Genomic DNA, 14,988 nt, shown 5'->3' on the forward strand with positions numbered 1-14,988 from the left:
TATTTAAGCTGGGTGTGGTGGTGCGTCTTTAATCCTAGCACTCAGGAGGCAGAGGCAGGTGGATGCCTGAGTTCGTGGCCAGCCTGATTTACTGAGTTCAAGGACAGCCAGAGCTATACAGAGAAACCCTGTCTCAAAAACAATCTCAAACAAATGTTTGTATTTAATAATGGGATTCATAAATCTTTTCAAGTTCTTTTCTGGTGATGGGTAAAAGGGAGATGACAATTCATGTACTTTTCTTATTTGAGAAAAAATGTAGAATTCTCTATATTCTCCATGTAGAATCTTAATTGGAACATGCCCAAATATACAGTATTTTAAAGAACTTTAACAAACTGGTAGGTAGGATTTATTTTAATTTTCAATCTGGAAAAAAAAAGCCCCCAAAACAAGACCCCAAACTCTGCTCACTCACACACACACACACACACACACACACACACACACACACACACACACACAGTGTCAACATTTTCAAAGCACTGATACAAGGGAATATTGTTCCCTTCAATTGCATGACAATACTGTTTTATGTGTCACAATAAAAGTTACAAGAGTCTTGTCTGCAGTCACACAAACATCAGGAGTTTACATTTTAACACACAATTTAAAAAACAAAAAACAAAAAACAGACATCTTCCGGCACTTCATCCTTGTGACCACGGCCCGTTTCCATAAACATTTAAAAAACCCAACAGTGGTGTTTTGGAAGGCGCAGCCTTTCCGGATCCAAACTAAAATCATGAGAGATTTGCCATTTAAGAGAACAACCAAGATTTTATTCATAGGTTTGGTGAATCCACTCACCAAAAGATGTGTAAAAAACTGCACGAGAGTAAAAATAAATAAAGCCTTGTTGCCAAGCCAGCCTCGCTGACACGGTAGCCAGACCAGGGCACACAGCACTCAGGACCATCTCCTGAAGTTTTCAGGTGCCTACGTTAAAATTACAACTTTCCAACAAATCAAATGAAGAGAGAGAGACTGGGTAAAAGGTTTGAAGATGTTCACATTCGGGCTGGCCGTCTCTTCAGCAGCACTTTGGGGCGTGCGGCGGCAGCAGCGGTGACATATTGCGTGTTTGGACATAAGGCACCGTGATCTGGACGTGCCGTTCACTCCCTTTCGGGTACCTGTTCCATCCCAGTGACTTCTTTGAAATGAAAAGTAGTACTAATTTCAGGACACAGTGCACTTTAATGACATACAGCATTGGAAACCCCTTGGACGGGGGTCTGAGGACAGTCTTTGAATGTAAGCCTGAATCTTCAAGCACATAAAATCTTTTCCTATGCTTACAAATCACTGGAAAAATACCCATCGCCAAACCCTGATATACATTCTTAGCCACTTTATTTTCTTCCATTGCAGCCAGTGTTCATGAGGCAAAACGCGACCCCGAGACTCTGTTCAAGTTCTCCTGTGAGGGTGTCTACATTCACAGGGGTCATTCGGCCTCTGTCTCCTTCTGTTTGGCACCTGCTGGGAGATGGAAAGTTTCAAGCTCATGCTCCTGGGAGGGTTCTCTGCCCAAGCCGATCCCACCCAGCCTGGCAGTGGCTGAGGACAGCCAGAGACTTCTAGACAGAGAGGTGGGAGGAATGGGCAGCTCCAAGAGCCCTACCCCCTCCACCATCACTTGGGCTCTGATCTTTATCACACCTTGCCACTCTAAATGGCAGATTCCACTGCTAAAAAAGTAAAAATAAATAGGCAGTTACTTCAGTCACCACATATATATATATATACACACACACACACACACACACACACACACACACACACACACACACAATACATCTCTAAGGATAACTGAACACACAATGGTTACTAGTACCTGCTCGTTTCACGAGCAATGGTAGGCAGGACTACTCTTCTACCCACAGCACCTCCCTGGCTTTCATCTGACCCAGTTTTTTTTTTAATTAACTTAAAAAACTTTGATGTATATGGGTGCTCTGCCTACATGTATATCTCTACACCATGCCTGTGCCATGCCCAAGGAGGTCAGAAAGGGTGTCAGATTCTCTGGGACCAGAGTTACAGACAGTTGTGAGCTGCTAGGTGGGTGCTGGGAATCGAACCCGGGTCCTCTGGAAGAGCAGCCAGTGCTCTTAACCTCTGAGCCATCTCTAGGCCCCTGGCTTTGGTTTTCTGAGGCAGGATCTTGCTATGTAGCTCAGCCTGGCCTCTGCCTTCAGAGGGCTGGGATCCACGTGTACACTCTGTGTCAGACTACACACGTGACTTTGGAGAGAGAGTAACAACAGATTAGAAGAAGGGACTTCAAACTGTAGCTAGTACTGTCAGACTGCTTCCTGGTGGGTGAGTGTGCAAAAAAGGCTCATTTCAAGTGTGAGTTCCACTGCGATGTTGCTAAGCACTTTGAAAAAGAGAAAATGTGATTGCATCGAGCAAGTATCCGTATTAGAGCAGCTGTGGCCACATCTGCGCAGCTGCTGTTGACAATGTCATGTCACAGTGGCTGTGCTTCCTTCAAGGGGATCCCCTAAGCATCCAGCTGAGCTGCTCACTGTGGGCAGAAGGCCTGCATCTGCACTCATGCTGTGGTTCCACCTCTTGGTATGTCAGGAGGGATGGGGCTGCAGAGATGGCTCAGCGGTTAAGAGCACTGGCTGCTCTTCCACAGGACCCGGGTTCAATTCCCAGCACCCACATGGCAGCTCACAACTGTCTGTAACTCCAGTCCTAGGGATCTGACACCCTCACACCAATGCATATAGGTGGGGTAACTGGGATGTATACCATCACTCTCCTGATCTGTAATGTAAGCACGCTAGTTACCTTGCAAAAGTGAGCATCCTGAGTTCCATGGGGGCTCTGCTCTACATATTCAGAACCCAACGTTTTCCCCAATGAACCATTACATACTCCAACCCAGCCACCCAGTTTTTATGAGAAGGTTTCCATGGTAAATCCATTCCAAATGTCAGCTGTGAAACAGATTTCTGCACTGTACCCACAAGGATGGGAGGAGCAAGAATGGTTGACAACTTTGGAAATACCTAGTTTAGATGGAAATCTAAAGTCATACCCAGCCTGCTCTGAGGCACCAAGGCTCAGAGAGAATGGTCCACTTGCCAGTTTACTCTGGGATTCTGATGCCCAAAAGATCTCAAGGGGATAAATGAGGGCCCGCACTGAGGTGACGGCATGCCTGAGTCTGGGGCTGGTCCTGGACAGGGCATCCTTCTCTGAGGGTACTGCCTACCCGTGTGTCTACCCAGACAACGGCTTTCTCATTTGCATGGGGAGAGCCTGTGGTTTTGCCTGCTTGAAGATTTACTTACACAAAATTAATCACAAGCTACAGGTTAACAGGACTTCCCAGTTTTGTTTGTATTAGAGTAGCTCTGTTCGCTTTCGGTGCTGGATGGAATTCCACAGGGTGGAAGTCTGTTTCCCCTTCCATCTTTGGAAAGATACTAGGTTATTTCCAACTTAAAGGTTGTGGTGGTTTGAATGAGAATGACCCCCAGTTGGTAGAACTGTTTGGGAAGGATTAAGAGGTGTGGCCTTATTGAAGGACATGTGTCAATTGGGGTGGGCTTTGGAATTTCAACCCCCCCCCATTAGCACTCTCTCTCTCCCTCTCTACCCATTTGTAGATCAGATGTGAACTCTCAACTACTGCTCCAGCGCCATGCCTGCCTGCCGCTATGCTCCACATCCTGATGGTCACAGACTCACCCTCTGAAACTGTAAGCTGCAATAAACTCTGTCCTTTGTAAGTTGCTTTGGTCCTGGCAGCTTTACAGTAATAGAAAAGTAACTAAGGCAGGGTGATAGTGTCAACACAACTCAATTCATCTGATGCTTGATTGTTCGGGATTGTGAAGCTCTCTGTGTACTTCAGCCAGTCTCTGGAAAGGACTACAAGGGGCCATCTACGGATGTGTTTCAGATTCAGCACGTGGGAGGTGGGCCCACAGGAACATCTCTCATAACTTCTGCAGGCTGCTGCTCCTGGCCAAGGTCCCTGTGAAGGTGACTCTTTACTGGGGTTGGCTCTGTGGCTTTTGCATCTGGAGAGTTGGGCAGGACTACGGCGGTTTCTGGGGACTCTTACGGTGGGTAGTTTTAGGGAACATACTGATTACAAAAGCTAGCTTTAGGAAGACTGACTGATGACTGAACTAAAGAAAAGCAATACCACAGTGGGCGATAATTGAATGAGTACTGCTAGAGTTCAAAGTATGTGCCACCTACTGTCACGTCTGTCCGGGGTCTGTGACCCTGTAGAAAAAGCTAGCTGGTTTCTATGATGGGGCTGGAGAGGTAGGGGAGGGGATGGAAAGAGAATGTGAAGGCAGGGATGTGGCAGTGTGTTAAGGCCTCATCAGGCCACCACTTACCATAAACACACGACCAGTTCTGTGCCTGCGCCTTCTACCCCTGCCCCTGTGTGTGCTTTCTAGAAACTTTGCTTACCCAAGCAGAACATTAGAACTTCAAAAACAAAAAGGAAAGTCAAAAAGATCTGCAGAGCAGCACACACAATGCCCTGCTGTGTGGGAGGTGGGGGCGGGGTGTCTTCAGCACCTGTCCTGGAAATCTTGGATATCAATCAATCAATCAATCAATCAATCAACCTACCTGTCTATCCTTTTGAGACAGGTCTCTTTATGTAACCCTAGTTGGCCTGGAGCTCACTATGTAGACCAGCTGGCCTCAGGCTCACAGAGAACTTCCTGTCTCTGCCTCCTGAGTGCCAGGATCAAATTCATGTGATATTGTGCTGGCCTGAAATCTGCATTTTTACCTGCTGGTGTGAGGATCAGGGCTTGCAGGATGTCTGACAGGGAGATAACACCCACAATACTATCTGCATTTTTACCTGCTGGTGTGAGGATCAGGGCTTGCAGGATGTCTGACAGGGAGATAATACCCACAATACTATCTGCATCATTCACTACCACCAGCCGATGGACCTGTAAAGAGAAAATTCCAGGTGTGAGTTTACTCTGTGTGTGTGTGTTGCACTTGCCCATGTAGGCATACATGGAGGCCAGAGGTTGATATCAAGTTTTTTTTTTTTTTTTCCTAAATTGCCTCACTTTTTTTCTCCCCCAAGACAGGGTTTCTCTGTGTAGCCCTGGCTGTCCTGAAACTCACTCTGTAGACCAGGCTGGCCTTGAACTCTGAGATCTGCCTGTCTTTGCCTTCCAAGTGCTGGGATTAGAGGTGTGTGCCACCACTGCCCAGCTGCCTCACTATCGTTCGTTCATGCATGCATTCATTCATTCATTCATTCATTCATTCACATTTTCTGTGTGTGGGTGTTTTGCCTGTATATATATCTGTGCACCACATGCATGCAGTGCCCCTGGAGGCCAGAAAGAGGGTGTCCGATCCCCTGGGACTGGATGGTTGTGAGCAGCCATGTGGGAATCCAACAGTCCAACTTGTGTCCACTGGAAGAGCAGGAAGAACCTGTAGCCTCTGAGCCACCTCTCCAGCCCCGCATTATTATTATTTTTTAGATGGAATCTCTCACTGAACCTGAAGCTTGCCATTTTACTAGACTGGCTGGCCAGTGAGTCCAGGATCCACCTATCTTTGCCCTACCAGAGCTGGGGTTACAGGACTCTACTGCTGTCCCCGTTTGGGTGGGTGCTGGGATCTGAATTCAGATCCTCGTGCCTGCATAGCAGGCAATTTATCCACTGAGCCATCCTCCTAGTCCACATGTGAAAGTTTGAATTAAAAACATTTAAAAATGCATGTTGGAAAAAAAGGCACGCAGGAAACTGTACAATGATCCAGCTGCACAGGAGGCCGCACAGTGGATGTCTACAGGAAAGTGTACAATGGTCCAGCTGCACAGGAGGGCCGCACAGTGGATGTCAGGAAACTGTACAATGATCCAGCTGCACAGGAGGCCGCACAGTGGATGTCTGCAGGAAACTGTACAATGATCCAGCTGCACAGGAGGCCGCACAGTGGATGTCTACAGGAAACTGTACAATGATCCAGCTGCACAGGAGGGCGCACAGTGGATGTCTACAGGAAACTGTACAATGATCCAGCTGCACAGGAAGGCTGCACAGTGGATGTCTACAGGAAACTGTACAATGATCCAGCTGCACAGGAGGGCTGCACAGTGGATGTCTACAGGAAACTGTACAATGATCCAGCTGCACAGGAGGGCTGCACAGTGGATGTCTACAGGAAACTGTACAATGATCCAGCTGCACAGGAGGCCGCACAGTGGATGTCTACAGGAAACTGTACAATGATCCAGCTGCACAGGAGGGCTGCACAGTGGATGTCTGCAGGAAACTGTACAATGATCCAGCTGCACAGGAGGCTGCACAATGGATGTCTGCAGGAAACTGTACAATGATCCAGCTGCACAGGAGGCCACACAGTGAATGTCTACAGGAAACTGTACAATGATCCAGCTGCACAGGAGGGCTGCACAGTGGATGTCTACAGGAAACTGTACAATGATCCAGCTGCATAGGAGGGCTGCACAGTGGATGTCTGCAGGAAACTGTACAATGATCCAGCTGCACAGGAGGCTGCACAGTGGATGTCTGCAGGAAACTGTACAATGATCCAGCTGCACAGGAGGCCGCACAGTGGACGTCTACAGGAAACTGTACAATGATCCAGCTGCACAGGAGGGCTGCACAGTGGATGTCTACAGGAAACTGTACAATGATCCAGCTGCATAGGAGGGCTGCACAGTGGATGTCTGCAGGAAACTGTACAATGATCCAGCTGCACAGGAGGGCCACACAGTGGATGTCTGCAGGAAGGTTTAGGTCCAGAGGTGAAACGTAACACCAATTTGCTTGACCACATTGAGAAAAATGAGCCAGCTGTCTGCTGAGCTTCCACATTTCAAACTATCGATAAAGGAGTGATACAGCTCAAAATTAACAATCTCAGTCTGTGTATGCATGCACGTGGTGGGCATGGAGGCCAGAGCTCTGTCCACACTGGGTGACTTCCTCCATGCTTCTCCACGGGCTCTCTCCCTGAATCTAGAGTGCACCGACTCGGCTGCACTGGCTGGCCAGCAGGCCTGGCAATCCTCCTGCCTCTGCCTCCCCAGCACTACCGCATCTGGCTTTTTACCAGGGAACTGTGGATCAATCCGGGTTCTTGTGCTTGTGTGGCAAGAACTTTGCCAACTGAGCCGACTCCACCCCAGCCTCTCAATTTCAGTACCCGAGCTCAGTCTCTTGTAGCCAGTATGCAACTGGATTTAGCTGGGCAATGGAAGTCCAGAAGGTCGTGGAAACTTAGGACTGGGCTCTGCTCTTTCCTCTCCTGCTGGGACTGTGCTGTGGCATTCATACATTCGTGCTAATGTTCAAGAGGATAAAGTGTGGCAGAGTGGAGCAAGTGCAGTCACCTCTTGTGTTCTCATCTACAATCTTGCAGAGGTGAATGGAGAGCTCGAGGACAGAGCAGAGTGTGGAACAGCATTCCAACCTCCTCTTATTCTGCCTGGGGCCAAAGGTTACCTGGGAGATCCTCGAGGCATCAGTCAGCCTTAGCTCCTGGCCAAAATGGGACACAGGAGGAGCTGCAGGGGAGGAAGTCAGTTATGTATTTTGTCAAAGGATAATGTTTTTGATGTCATAACTTGCTTTAGGGTTAAAAAAAAGAGTCACCTTGGTTATCTTTCTTGTGTCAATCAACACAGATTTCTTTACAAAGTTTCTTTAAAAAAACTTTCAGGTCCTTCAATAATCCTGTGATAAAACACAGCACTGTGATTTAGGATAAAATGATGATTTATTTTTATTATGTTTATTTATGTATGGAGAGACATGTGCGTGACTGCCAAAATATGTCTGAAGAACTTGTAAAAGTCATCTTGTTAAACAGGCTGATGGTGACATACACTCTGGCTCTGGGAGGAGTCATCTGGTGAAGGAATTTTAGCAACAGACATGGCAATAGAAAAAATAGACTGCTAGTGATTTTGACCATTAACACTCTCCTACAAAGTGATCTGTAGTTCTCACAATGGATTCCGTCACACAGATGTCCACTGTCATCACAGAGAGGGTCGACACCTTTCCTATTCCTGCTTCTGACCTATGGATGATGGCACATGACTCTAAGGGCATTCATGAGACTTTAGGATGCATTCTCAAGTATGTTAGAACCGTCTAGAAAACAAGATGGATATAGCACAGTTTAAGAAAAGGGGAGATTTAGCCGGGCAGTGGTGGCGCACGCCTTTAATCCCAGCACTGGGGAGGCAGAGGCAGACGGATCTCAGTGAGTTCAAGGCCAGCCTGGTCTACAGAGCGAGTTCCAGGACAGGCAGGACTACACAGAGAAACCCTGTCTTGAAAAACCAAAAAGAAAAGTGAAGATCTGCCAGTAGAATGCTGTGCTGAAGAGCAATGGCCACAGCTGGGGAGGGAGAAGCTGAGGGAATGAAGTCAGACACCATACGGAGCCTAGCCTCTGTGGGACGGCAGCTGGAGTCTATAGGACAGAGGCTGGACTCCACGGGAGCTCAGAGGAATTCTAGCAGCAACGGCTCTCAAGGCAGCCCATGACTTCAGCAGCATGTGCAGTACAGCTTTCACTCTGGAAGTTACGGTCGCCTCTTAGTGGTTTCAAAACGAATCAGGTGCTTTGTCTCTTAGCTTGCACACCTGTATTTGTAATACTGAAATAGACTTGTCATTAGGAGTTCATTTTGCTTAGTAGGGAATGTTCTGGAAAGAACAGAACTGTATCCTTCAGTCCTTGAGAAGGACACTGGGGGAAGGGGTGTGGAGGGACAAGGCACACAGGACGCTACTCCCAGCCCTGTCTGAGAAGAAAGGAATGGTCGTGAGAACGAGAAGGTGGCCTGACACACACTCACGACAGTGACCTTTCTTCCCTCCTGGGAACACTGTGTAAGGTACACCTGAAAATTCCACAAGCAGTAAGGTCCAGGCAGTGTGGGGGCGGCTGCTGGGGCTGGGCGGAGTTTACTGTTTACGTCAGTCGGGGGCAGAGAGAGACAGGGACTGAACTTTAAAACGTTCTGTCTGGGGCTGGTGAGACAGGTTGGGGTAGAGTGCTTGTCACGTAGGCTTGATGATCTGTGTTCAGTCCCTAGAACCCACACACAGGGCGAGGGAGAGATCTGACCCCCATATACGCGGATACACATGCAAACACATGCAAACACAAACACACGTATACACACGTGCATGTAGGCACTCCCCCAACATACACGAGCACACACACATGCACGCAGGCACTACACATACACACATACACACATACACATATACATACACACACACACACACACACAATTAAAGTTTTACTTTACCTGATTATCATTCATTTTGTTAATATAACATTATACATTTTTGCTTTGAATTCACAGATACTGACAGGATGTATAAACTAAAAGTTTCTGAGGTAACTTTTGTTCTCTCAAGTGTACAATTTTTATACTCTGAAAGTATCTTGCCAATATTTGCACTCACAAAAATTCACCAAATTCAACTCAACTCAGCAAGCCTTCACATCTGTGTGTCAAGCACTGTGCTGGGGTTCAGAATGGCCATGAACGCACTCCTATCCTACAGACCCCATGGCCTGCCTCCCAGGGCTGTGTCTCAACCTCCGCAGCCATCCCTTGGCTGCTTGCTGTGTGTGTACTGAAGCAGACTTGAGGGAAGGTGTGTCCAGCCCGGGCTCTCACCTCGGCTCTGACTATCCTGTCCACGATGGTCTCCAGTGTTTCCAGCTTATTGCACTTTACCACACCCTCGAAGTACTGCGAGCGGTGCTGCAGGGCCTGGGTCACCGTGATGTCTAGGTTATTATATGTTTTCTCAGCAGCAAGGTTCTGCAACAGAGTCACAGAAAAAAATGACGTCCTTCACTTCCATTCGGATGAAGGAGGAGCAACCTGATTTCTGAAAACAGTAACACGGAATTTGGTCCTATGAGTTGTCTTTCCAGCTAACACCATGCCATCAGCATGGTTGTCTCAGTCGTAACTGAGGATAACACATTAGCAGGTGTACCTTGATTACGGAGACATGTAAATTTGTCGTGTTGGTAGTATGGGGGATTGAACCCAGGACCTCATGTAAACTAAGCAAGTGCTCCACCACTGAGCCACTGCCCTAGGCACTTTTTTTTTTAAAAATTTTAAGCCAGGTCTCCCTAAGTTACTCAGGCTGGTCCTGAACTTAGTCTGAAATCCAGTTAGGTCTTAAACTTGCAATCCTCCTGCCTCAGGTTCTTGAGTAGCTGGGACTACTCTGGTTTGTGTCACTAGGCTTAGCAGACAGATGTTGTTTTATACATTTAAAAAGATTTTACTTTATATTTGTGTGCATGTACACATAGGGGTGTGTGTGTGTGTGTGTGTGTGTGTGTGTGTGTGTGTGTGTGTGTGTGTTGTGCTTATGGAGGCCAGAAGAGGGTATCAGATCCCTTGAAACTGGAATCACAAGTATTTGTGAGCCCTCTGACATCAGGAACATCATGTACTCTTACTACTAAGCCAACTCTACAGCTCACATGTTAGAATTTGAGGGTTATTTTGCCAGGCTGCTCCCCACTTTGTCCACTAGGGCTCTACACCACACATGAGCAAAGTCTCCTGTGAAGTGTAAGATGCCTGGGGTGGGGGCCCGCCCACATCAGTGCTTCCCAGTGAGTTCTCAGAGCTCATCGACTCTATTAGAAAGGTGTGGGGGCCAGGCAAGATCAAGAAGAGACCCAAGAAGCCCAGAAAGCCATGGGGTCTCCCACAACTCCCATGGATTTTAGTGGGTCCATTCATCCAAGGTTCTAATGAAAGGATTTTTGCTGTCTACTATGTTAAACAGAATAGGGAGAATCAAAAGATTTGAGACAGCTGCAAAGCTGTCATGAATGGCAGGGTCAACACTGTGGCAACATATGCTGTTTGCATTTCACTATCAAACCTGTTTCTCCTTCTTAGACACAGTGTAAAACTCAGAAATTACACTAAATATGAGTGGGAAAGAAAAATTTAAAGGTATGATACAGCACCAGTGAGAAACCTCACGGCTGCCAATCAAGGATTTGAGTCAAGAGCCCCAGGAGACTAGGATAGCTCTCTCAGTCTATTGGCTTCTTCTTAGACCAGTGTCTCCCAACTGAGCAGGAGTATGCGTTAACACGGGCCCCAGCTCACGTGTTCACTGAGCACACCCCACAGGCAGAGCGACCCCATAAAGAAAAGTGACCACTGAAGGTGGGAGCTCCGTGGGCTGTGGCGATGGATGCGATGTGTTTCTATGAAGAAGCCGAGGATAATAAAAATCAGCACATACTCATATAGTTCATTGGTAGATCAGTGAGTATTAGAAATATCATCACTGTGAGACTGAAATTCTTGGAGACTGAAATTCTCCAAGACTCTCACTCAAAAGGTCAGAAATGGTTAGTTACATCAGGGAATAAATGACTCAGTCTAATTTTGATTTTCATTTGTTTGAAAATGCATTCTGAATGACAGGGTTAAAAAACGTGAAAAAATACTTACAATTACATCAAACTTGGAATAAATATCTACAACTTTTCCTAAAAATGAAAACATATGTTAGAAAAACATTTCAGGAACAAAACAGCAACTCATTAAAAAATCAATCTTAATTGGGTAACTACTATGGATTAAACAGTGTTGAATAAAACAAATGGGCCTATTTAAAAATGGACATAAAATGGTGTCTTAACGGAGACAGGAAACTAAGTCCACTGTAAGTTCTCATTCTCCTGATTGCTGACTGTGGGGACTGCATCCCAGCATCTGTTTCTCGGCCGTCTGCTCTCTTCCCACTCCTTCTGGTCCAGGAGAGGGTACTAAGGCCTCACAGACCTGACTCATCCACCACAGGTAGTGCTGATATCCGTCTCTCCACAAAGATGTTCAAGGCTTTGATGATAGGAGTGTCTGGGTGAATGAAGGCAATATTGTGGTACGTTCCTATTCCAAGTTCATCCAGGTTCTGCTTCATGAAGGCAGGCTTTGGCATATCAGACATCTGAGCAAGGAGAGACATGAGAATGTTCTAGAACCCTAGCATACCCTTTCAGTGCTCAAACATCCAGATCTGAATGAAAAACTACGTTCAACAAATGAAAGGCACTCTCTCCTAACGGTCTGCTTGGTGTCTTACTGTCAGCAGAGCTACACGTCAGAACTGCCTCTCCCACACCAGCTAACAGCTCTACATGTATCCTTCTATAGAAAATGATTCCAAGAACTCATGTTTACCCTTCTCTTCACTCCAAAAGAGTGGGCAGAAGATGGGATCGACAGGTGTGTCTGGGGAATGAAGGCCTGAAAGCCGGCACGGCTTGTACCCTTTATTCTTAGTGATGTGCACTCAGCCCTGGGACCTGAAGTGACCCTAGGGCTGAACGGCTGAGACTAAGCTGCTGCTCGGTCCACCCCACCTCCACAGCTGGTACTCTCCCCAGAGGAATCCAGTTTCAACGACTAAAAACAAGGAATAAACTAGCTGCACACAGCGGGAGGAACCTTTAAAAATGAACTTTCCCCTTCTGACTGTTTCAGAGGAGGAGGGGTAAGTTGGAAGAAAGTCTAGGATCAGGCTGAACTACAACAAAGTGAGGTCTACGGTTTCAAAGATCCACCTTTTATAAAGGGCGTAGTTGACGCCATCCTCCTGGTGTACCTTAGAATTATCAGGAAAAGATGAACAGTTAGAAGAAACAAAATGTTCAAGTCAAAGAGTTCATCAATATTCAAATCATGAGATTCCTAGAAATTTAGAGAAAAAAGAGAGAGAAAGACCTATTAGGTCATCTAATCCATCTCAACACGGGATATTCCCGCTTCAGACTGCCTGCCTCTCAAATGCCTGCAAGGGTATCACTACCCTTTCTCCGAATGATCCTGATAATGAAGTAAAAACCAGGCTACGGTGCTTCTTTATTTAAAATATGTGTTTTTATCTGAGAACCTATGGCTGAATATTTGGCTGCAAGGTTCTAGCTGCCATATTGGTCCAAATATAAGGCAACCCCCTTCCTCTCCACAGATGAGGTGAGTGGCAATATGAACAGCATTACCACCACTAACTGCGAAGGGATAAGGATGCCTCGTGCAAAGCTCTCAGGATGTGCCTGCCAGTGGTCAACTGTCACAGACGGGCTCTAGGGGGCTGAGCTGCCAAGCCTGGCAAATGTGGGTCCAGAGCACCTGCCTCTTCACCCAAGCCCTTGGTTCCTGTGATGTCTCAACATGCGAGGCTGCCACACTCCACTGTAACCGACTGATGGACAAAAACTGCTCTTTCTTCCTAGGTTGCCTACTAAATGTCATGGGCTTTTTGGCAAATTATTCCTCTCCTGATTTCTTAGCGTTTATTTAATCAGGAAATGCAACTTGTCTCTGTATGCCTACTATGCCTATTAAACTATGTGACCAGCTGGATCACCAATGCATGTCTCTAAACCCTTGACACCTCGGTAAGCCCCTGGCCTTGCAAGGCTGCATCCAGAAGAGCAACTTGGGCCGGACTTCGGACTTGCATGCCTAGTGGGAAGCTGCAGACAGGAAGCAGCTTTGAAGTGTGTCTTATTTCCGTTAGAAAAAAAAACTTCAAGTGACCTTTCTGAACCATCAACACTTCCACTGTTCTTCCTGACTGATGACTTCAACTCCACATTCAGCACAGGTGATGGGGGCGGGGCACGAAAGCCTCCTGGCACATCCTGCTCCCACGGAGCCTTCTCTAATACTCCCCGTCTCGGAGGTTTGAACACAAACCACAGAAGTGCACTATGGTGCATCTCTTGCCTACATCTGACTTGCCTTGGGATTCTCTGATGCTGCTGCAGGTGAGAATGAGATCACCCCCGGGACGCTGTTTTCTTTTGCTCCTGTTTCTAAAACCATGACCTCAACAAAGGCACCACGAAGCAACTTCTGCCCTAAACCCTGGCTCCATCCATCTGGTGCAGTAGACCTCAACGAGACTGAGAAACTGCTTTAGCTGCCCGTACACGAGAGATGCCCATCCTCAGGGGGCACTTCCCAGTTTTAGTACTTTCATACTTGGTCTAAAATATTACAGCATTTGAGCTGGCGTCAACTTGGAGAACACACAGTGCACACAGTAGTGAGTTGAGAAACTGAAATGCCACAAAATGGAGACCTGAGAACTACTGGTTTCTTCTACCAAGAGCAACAGGAGCCCATTTACTTGACGTAAGTGACAGGCAATGCAACTGCATCTTTAGGGACTACTTACAAAAAGCTGGAGGAACTTGAGGATTCTTTTGTGGGTAAGTATATAAAGTGCATTCCCACTGATAGGGTCAATAACTGGCAATCTGTGGATTTTATTTTTGATCAACGAGTATACAGCATCGAAGAGGCTGCGGGAAAAGCCATTAGAGTCATTAGGAGGCTTTCAAGAAAGATCAGAAAGACTTTGGACCACCCCTGCTTTACAGTATTTTCACTGCTTTTATACCACCATAAGAAGAGGGTCATCAGCTTAAAACAGTCACCGCAAAGCTTTACATGGGGGCTCTCCGCCCATCTGTTGATGCATCTCAAACTCAAGAGGGAAACATGGATCTCCAGCAAGGCAGGTTGTTAGTAGTGTGTCCAGGGATTTTGTTTGAAAGAGGCAAACCTTAAGCCTTCTGGAAAGCCAGCAGTGACCTCGGCACTGAGGTTGGGTTGCCAGACTCTCAGGGTGTCTGCCTGCCCTGCCAGCCCACCTTGGGGAACTGCCCTGTGTCCTCCTTGCCCCCGCCACTGTCTCCAAGAAGCCTGTGGAGTGTACTTTCCCCCACGACCTGGAAATAAGGGGACAAACGAAGTGTCTTCTCTCTCTGCAGCTCTTGGGCTTTAAAAATGTCTCCTACTCTGTCCATCTCGTGCTGAGAGCCAGAGAGAGCTGAGCAGCTGCTCTACCAGGCTGTGCCAGTCCTGATTCGCCCTTCCTGCTCCTTCTAGGATGG

General features: G+C 47.1%; 1 protein-coding gene across 8 annotated transcripts in view; it reads right to left on the minus strand.

The window, feature by feature from the left end:
* Positions 1 to 760: 760 nt before the first annotated feature.
* Prkag2 (protein kinase AMP-activated non-catalytic subunit gamma 2) overlaps positions 761 to 14,988 on the minus strand; it is a 270,128-nt gene continuing 255,900 nt past the window's right edge. For 5 of the 8 annotated variants that reach the window (XM_059257744.1, XM_059257746.1, XM_059257748.1 and 2 more), the window contains 6 exons: positions 14,268 to 14,394; positions 11,864 to 12,029; positions 11,531 to 11,568; positions 9,707 to 9,853; positions 4,862 to 4,955; positions 761 to 1,485 (listed from right to left, as the gene is read on the minus strand). In XM_059257744.1, the coding sequence (XP_059113727.1) occupies positions 1,451 to 1,485; positions 4,862 to 4,955; positions 9,707 to 9,853; positions 11,531 to 11,568; positions 11,864 to 12,029; positions 14,268 to 14,394 (607 nt within the window). In that variant the 3' untranslated portion in view covers positions 761 to 1,450. The remainder of the gene's footprint in view (positions 1,486 to 4,861; positions 4,956 to 9,706; positions 9,854 to 11,530; positions 11,569 to 11,863; positions 12,030 to 14,267; positions 14,395 to 14,988) is intronic. The other 3 variants (XM_059257745.1, XM_059257747.1, XM_059257751.1) reach the window with 1 other exon arrangement.

Source organism: Peromyscus eremicus, chromosome 3 (genome assembly GCF_949786415.1).
Source record: "Peromyscus eremicus chromosome 3, PerEre_H2_v1, whole genome shotgun sequence".
Taxonomy (NCBI): Eukaryota; Metazoa; Chordata; class Mammalia; order Rodentia; family Cricetidae; genus Peromyscus; species Peromyscus eremicus.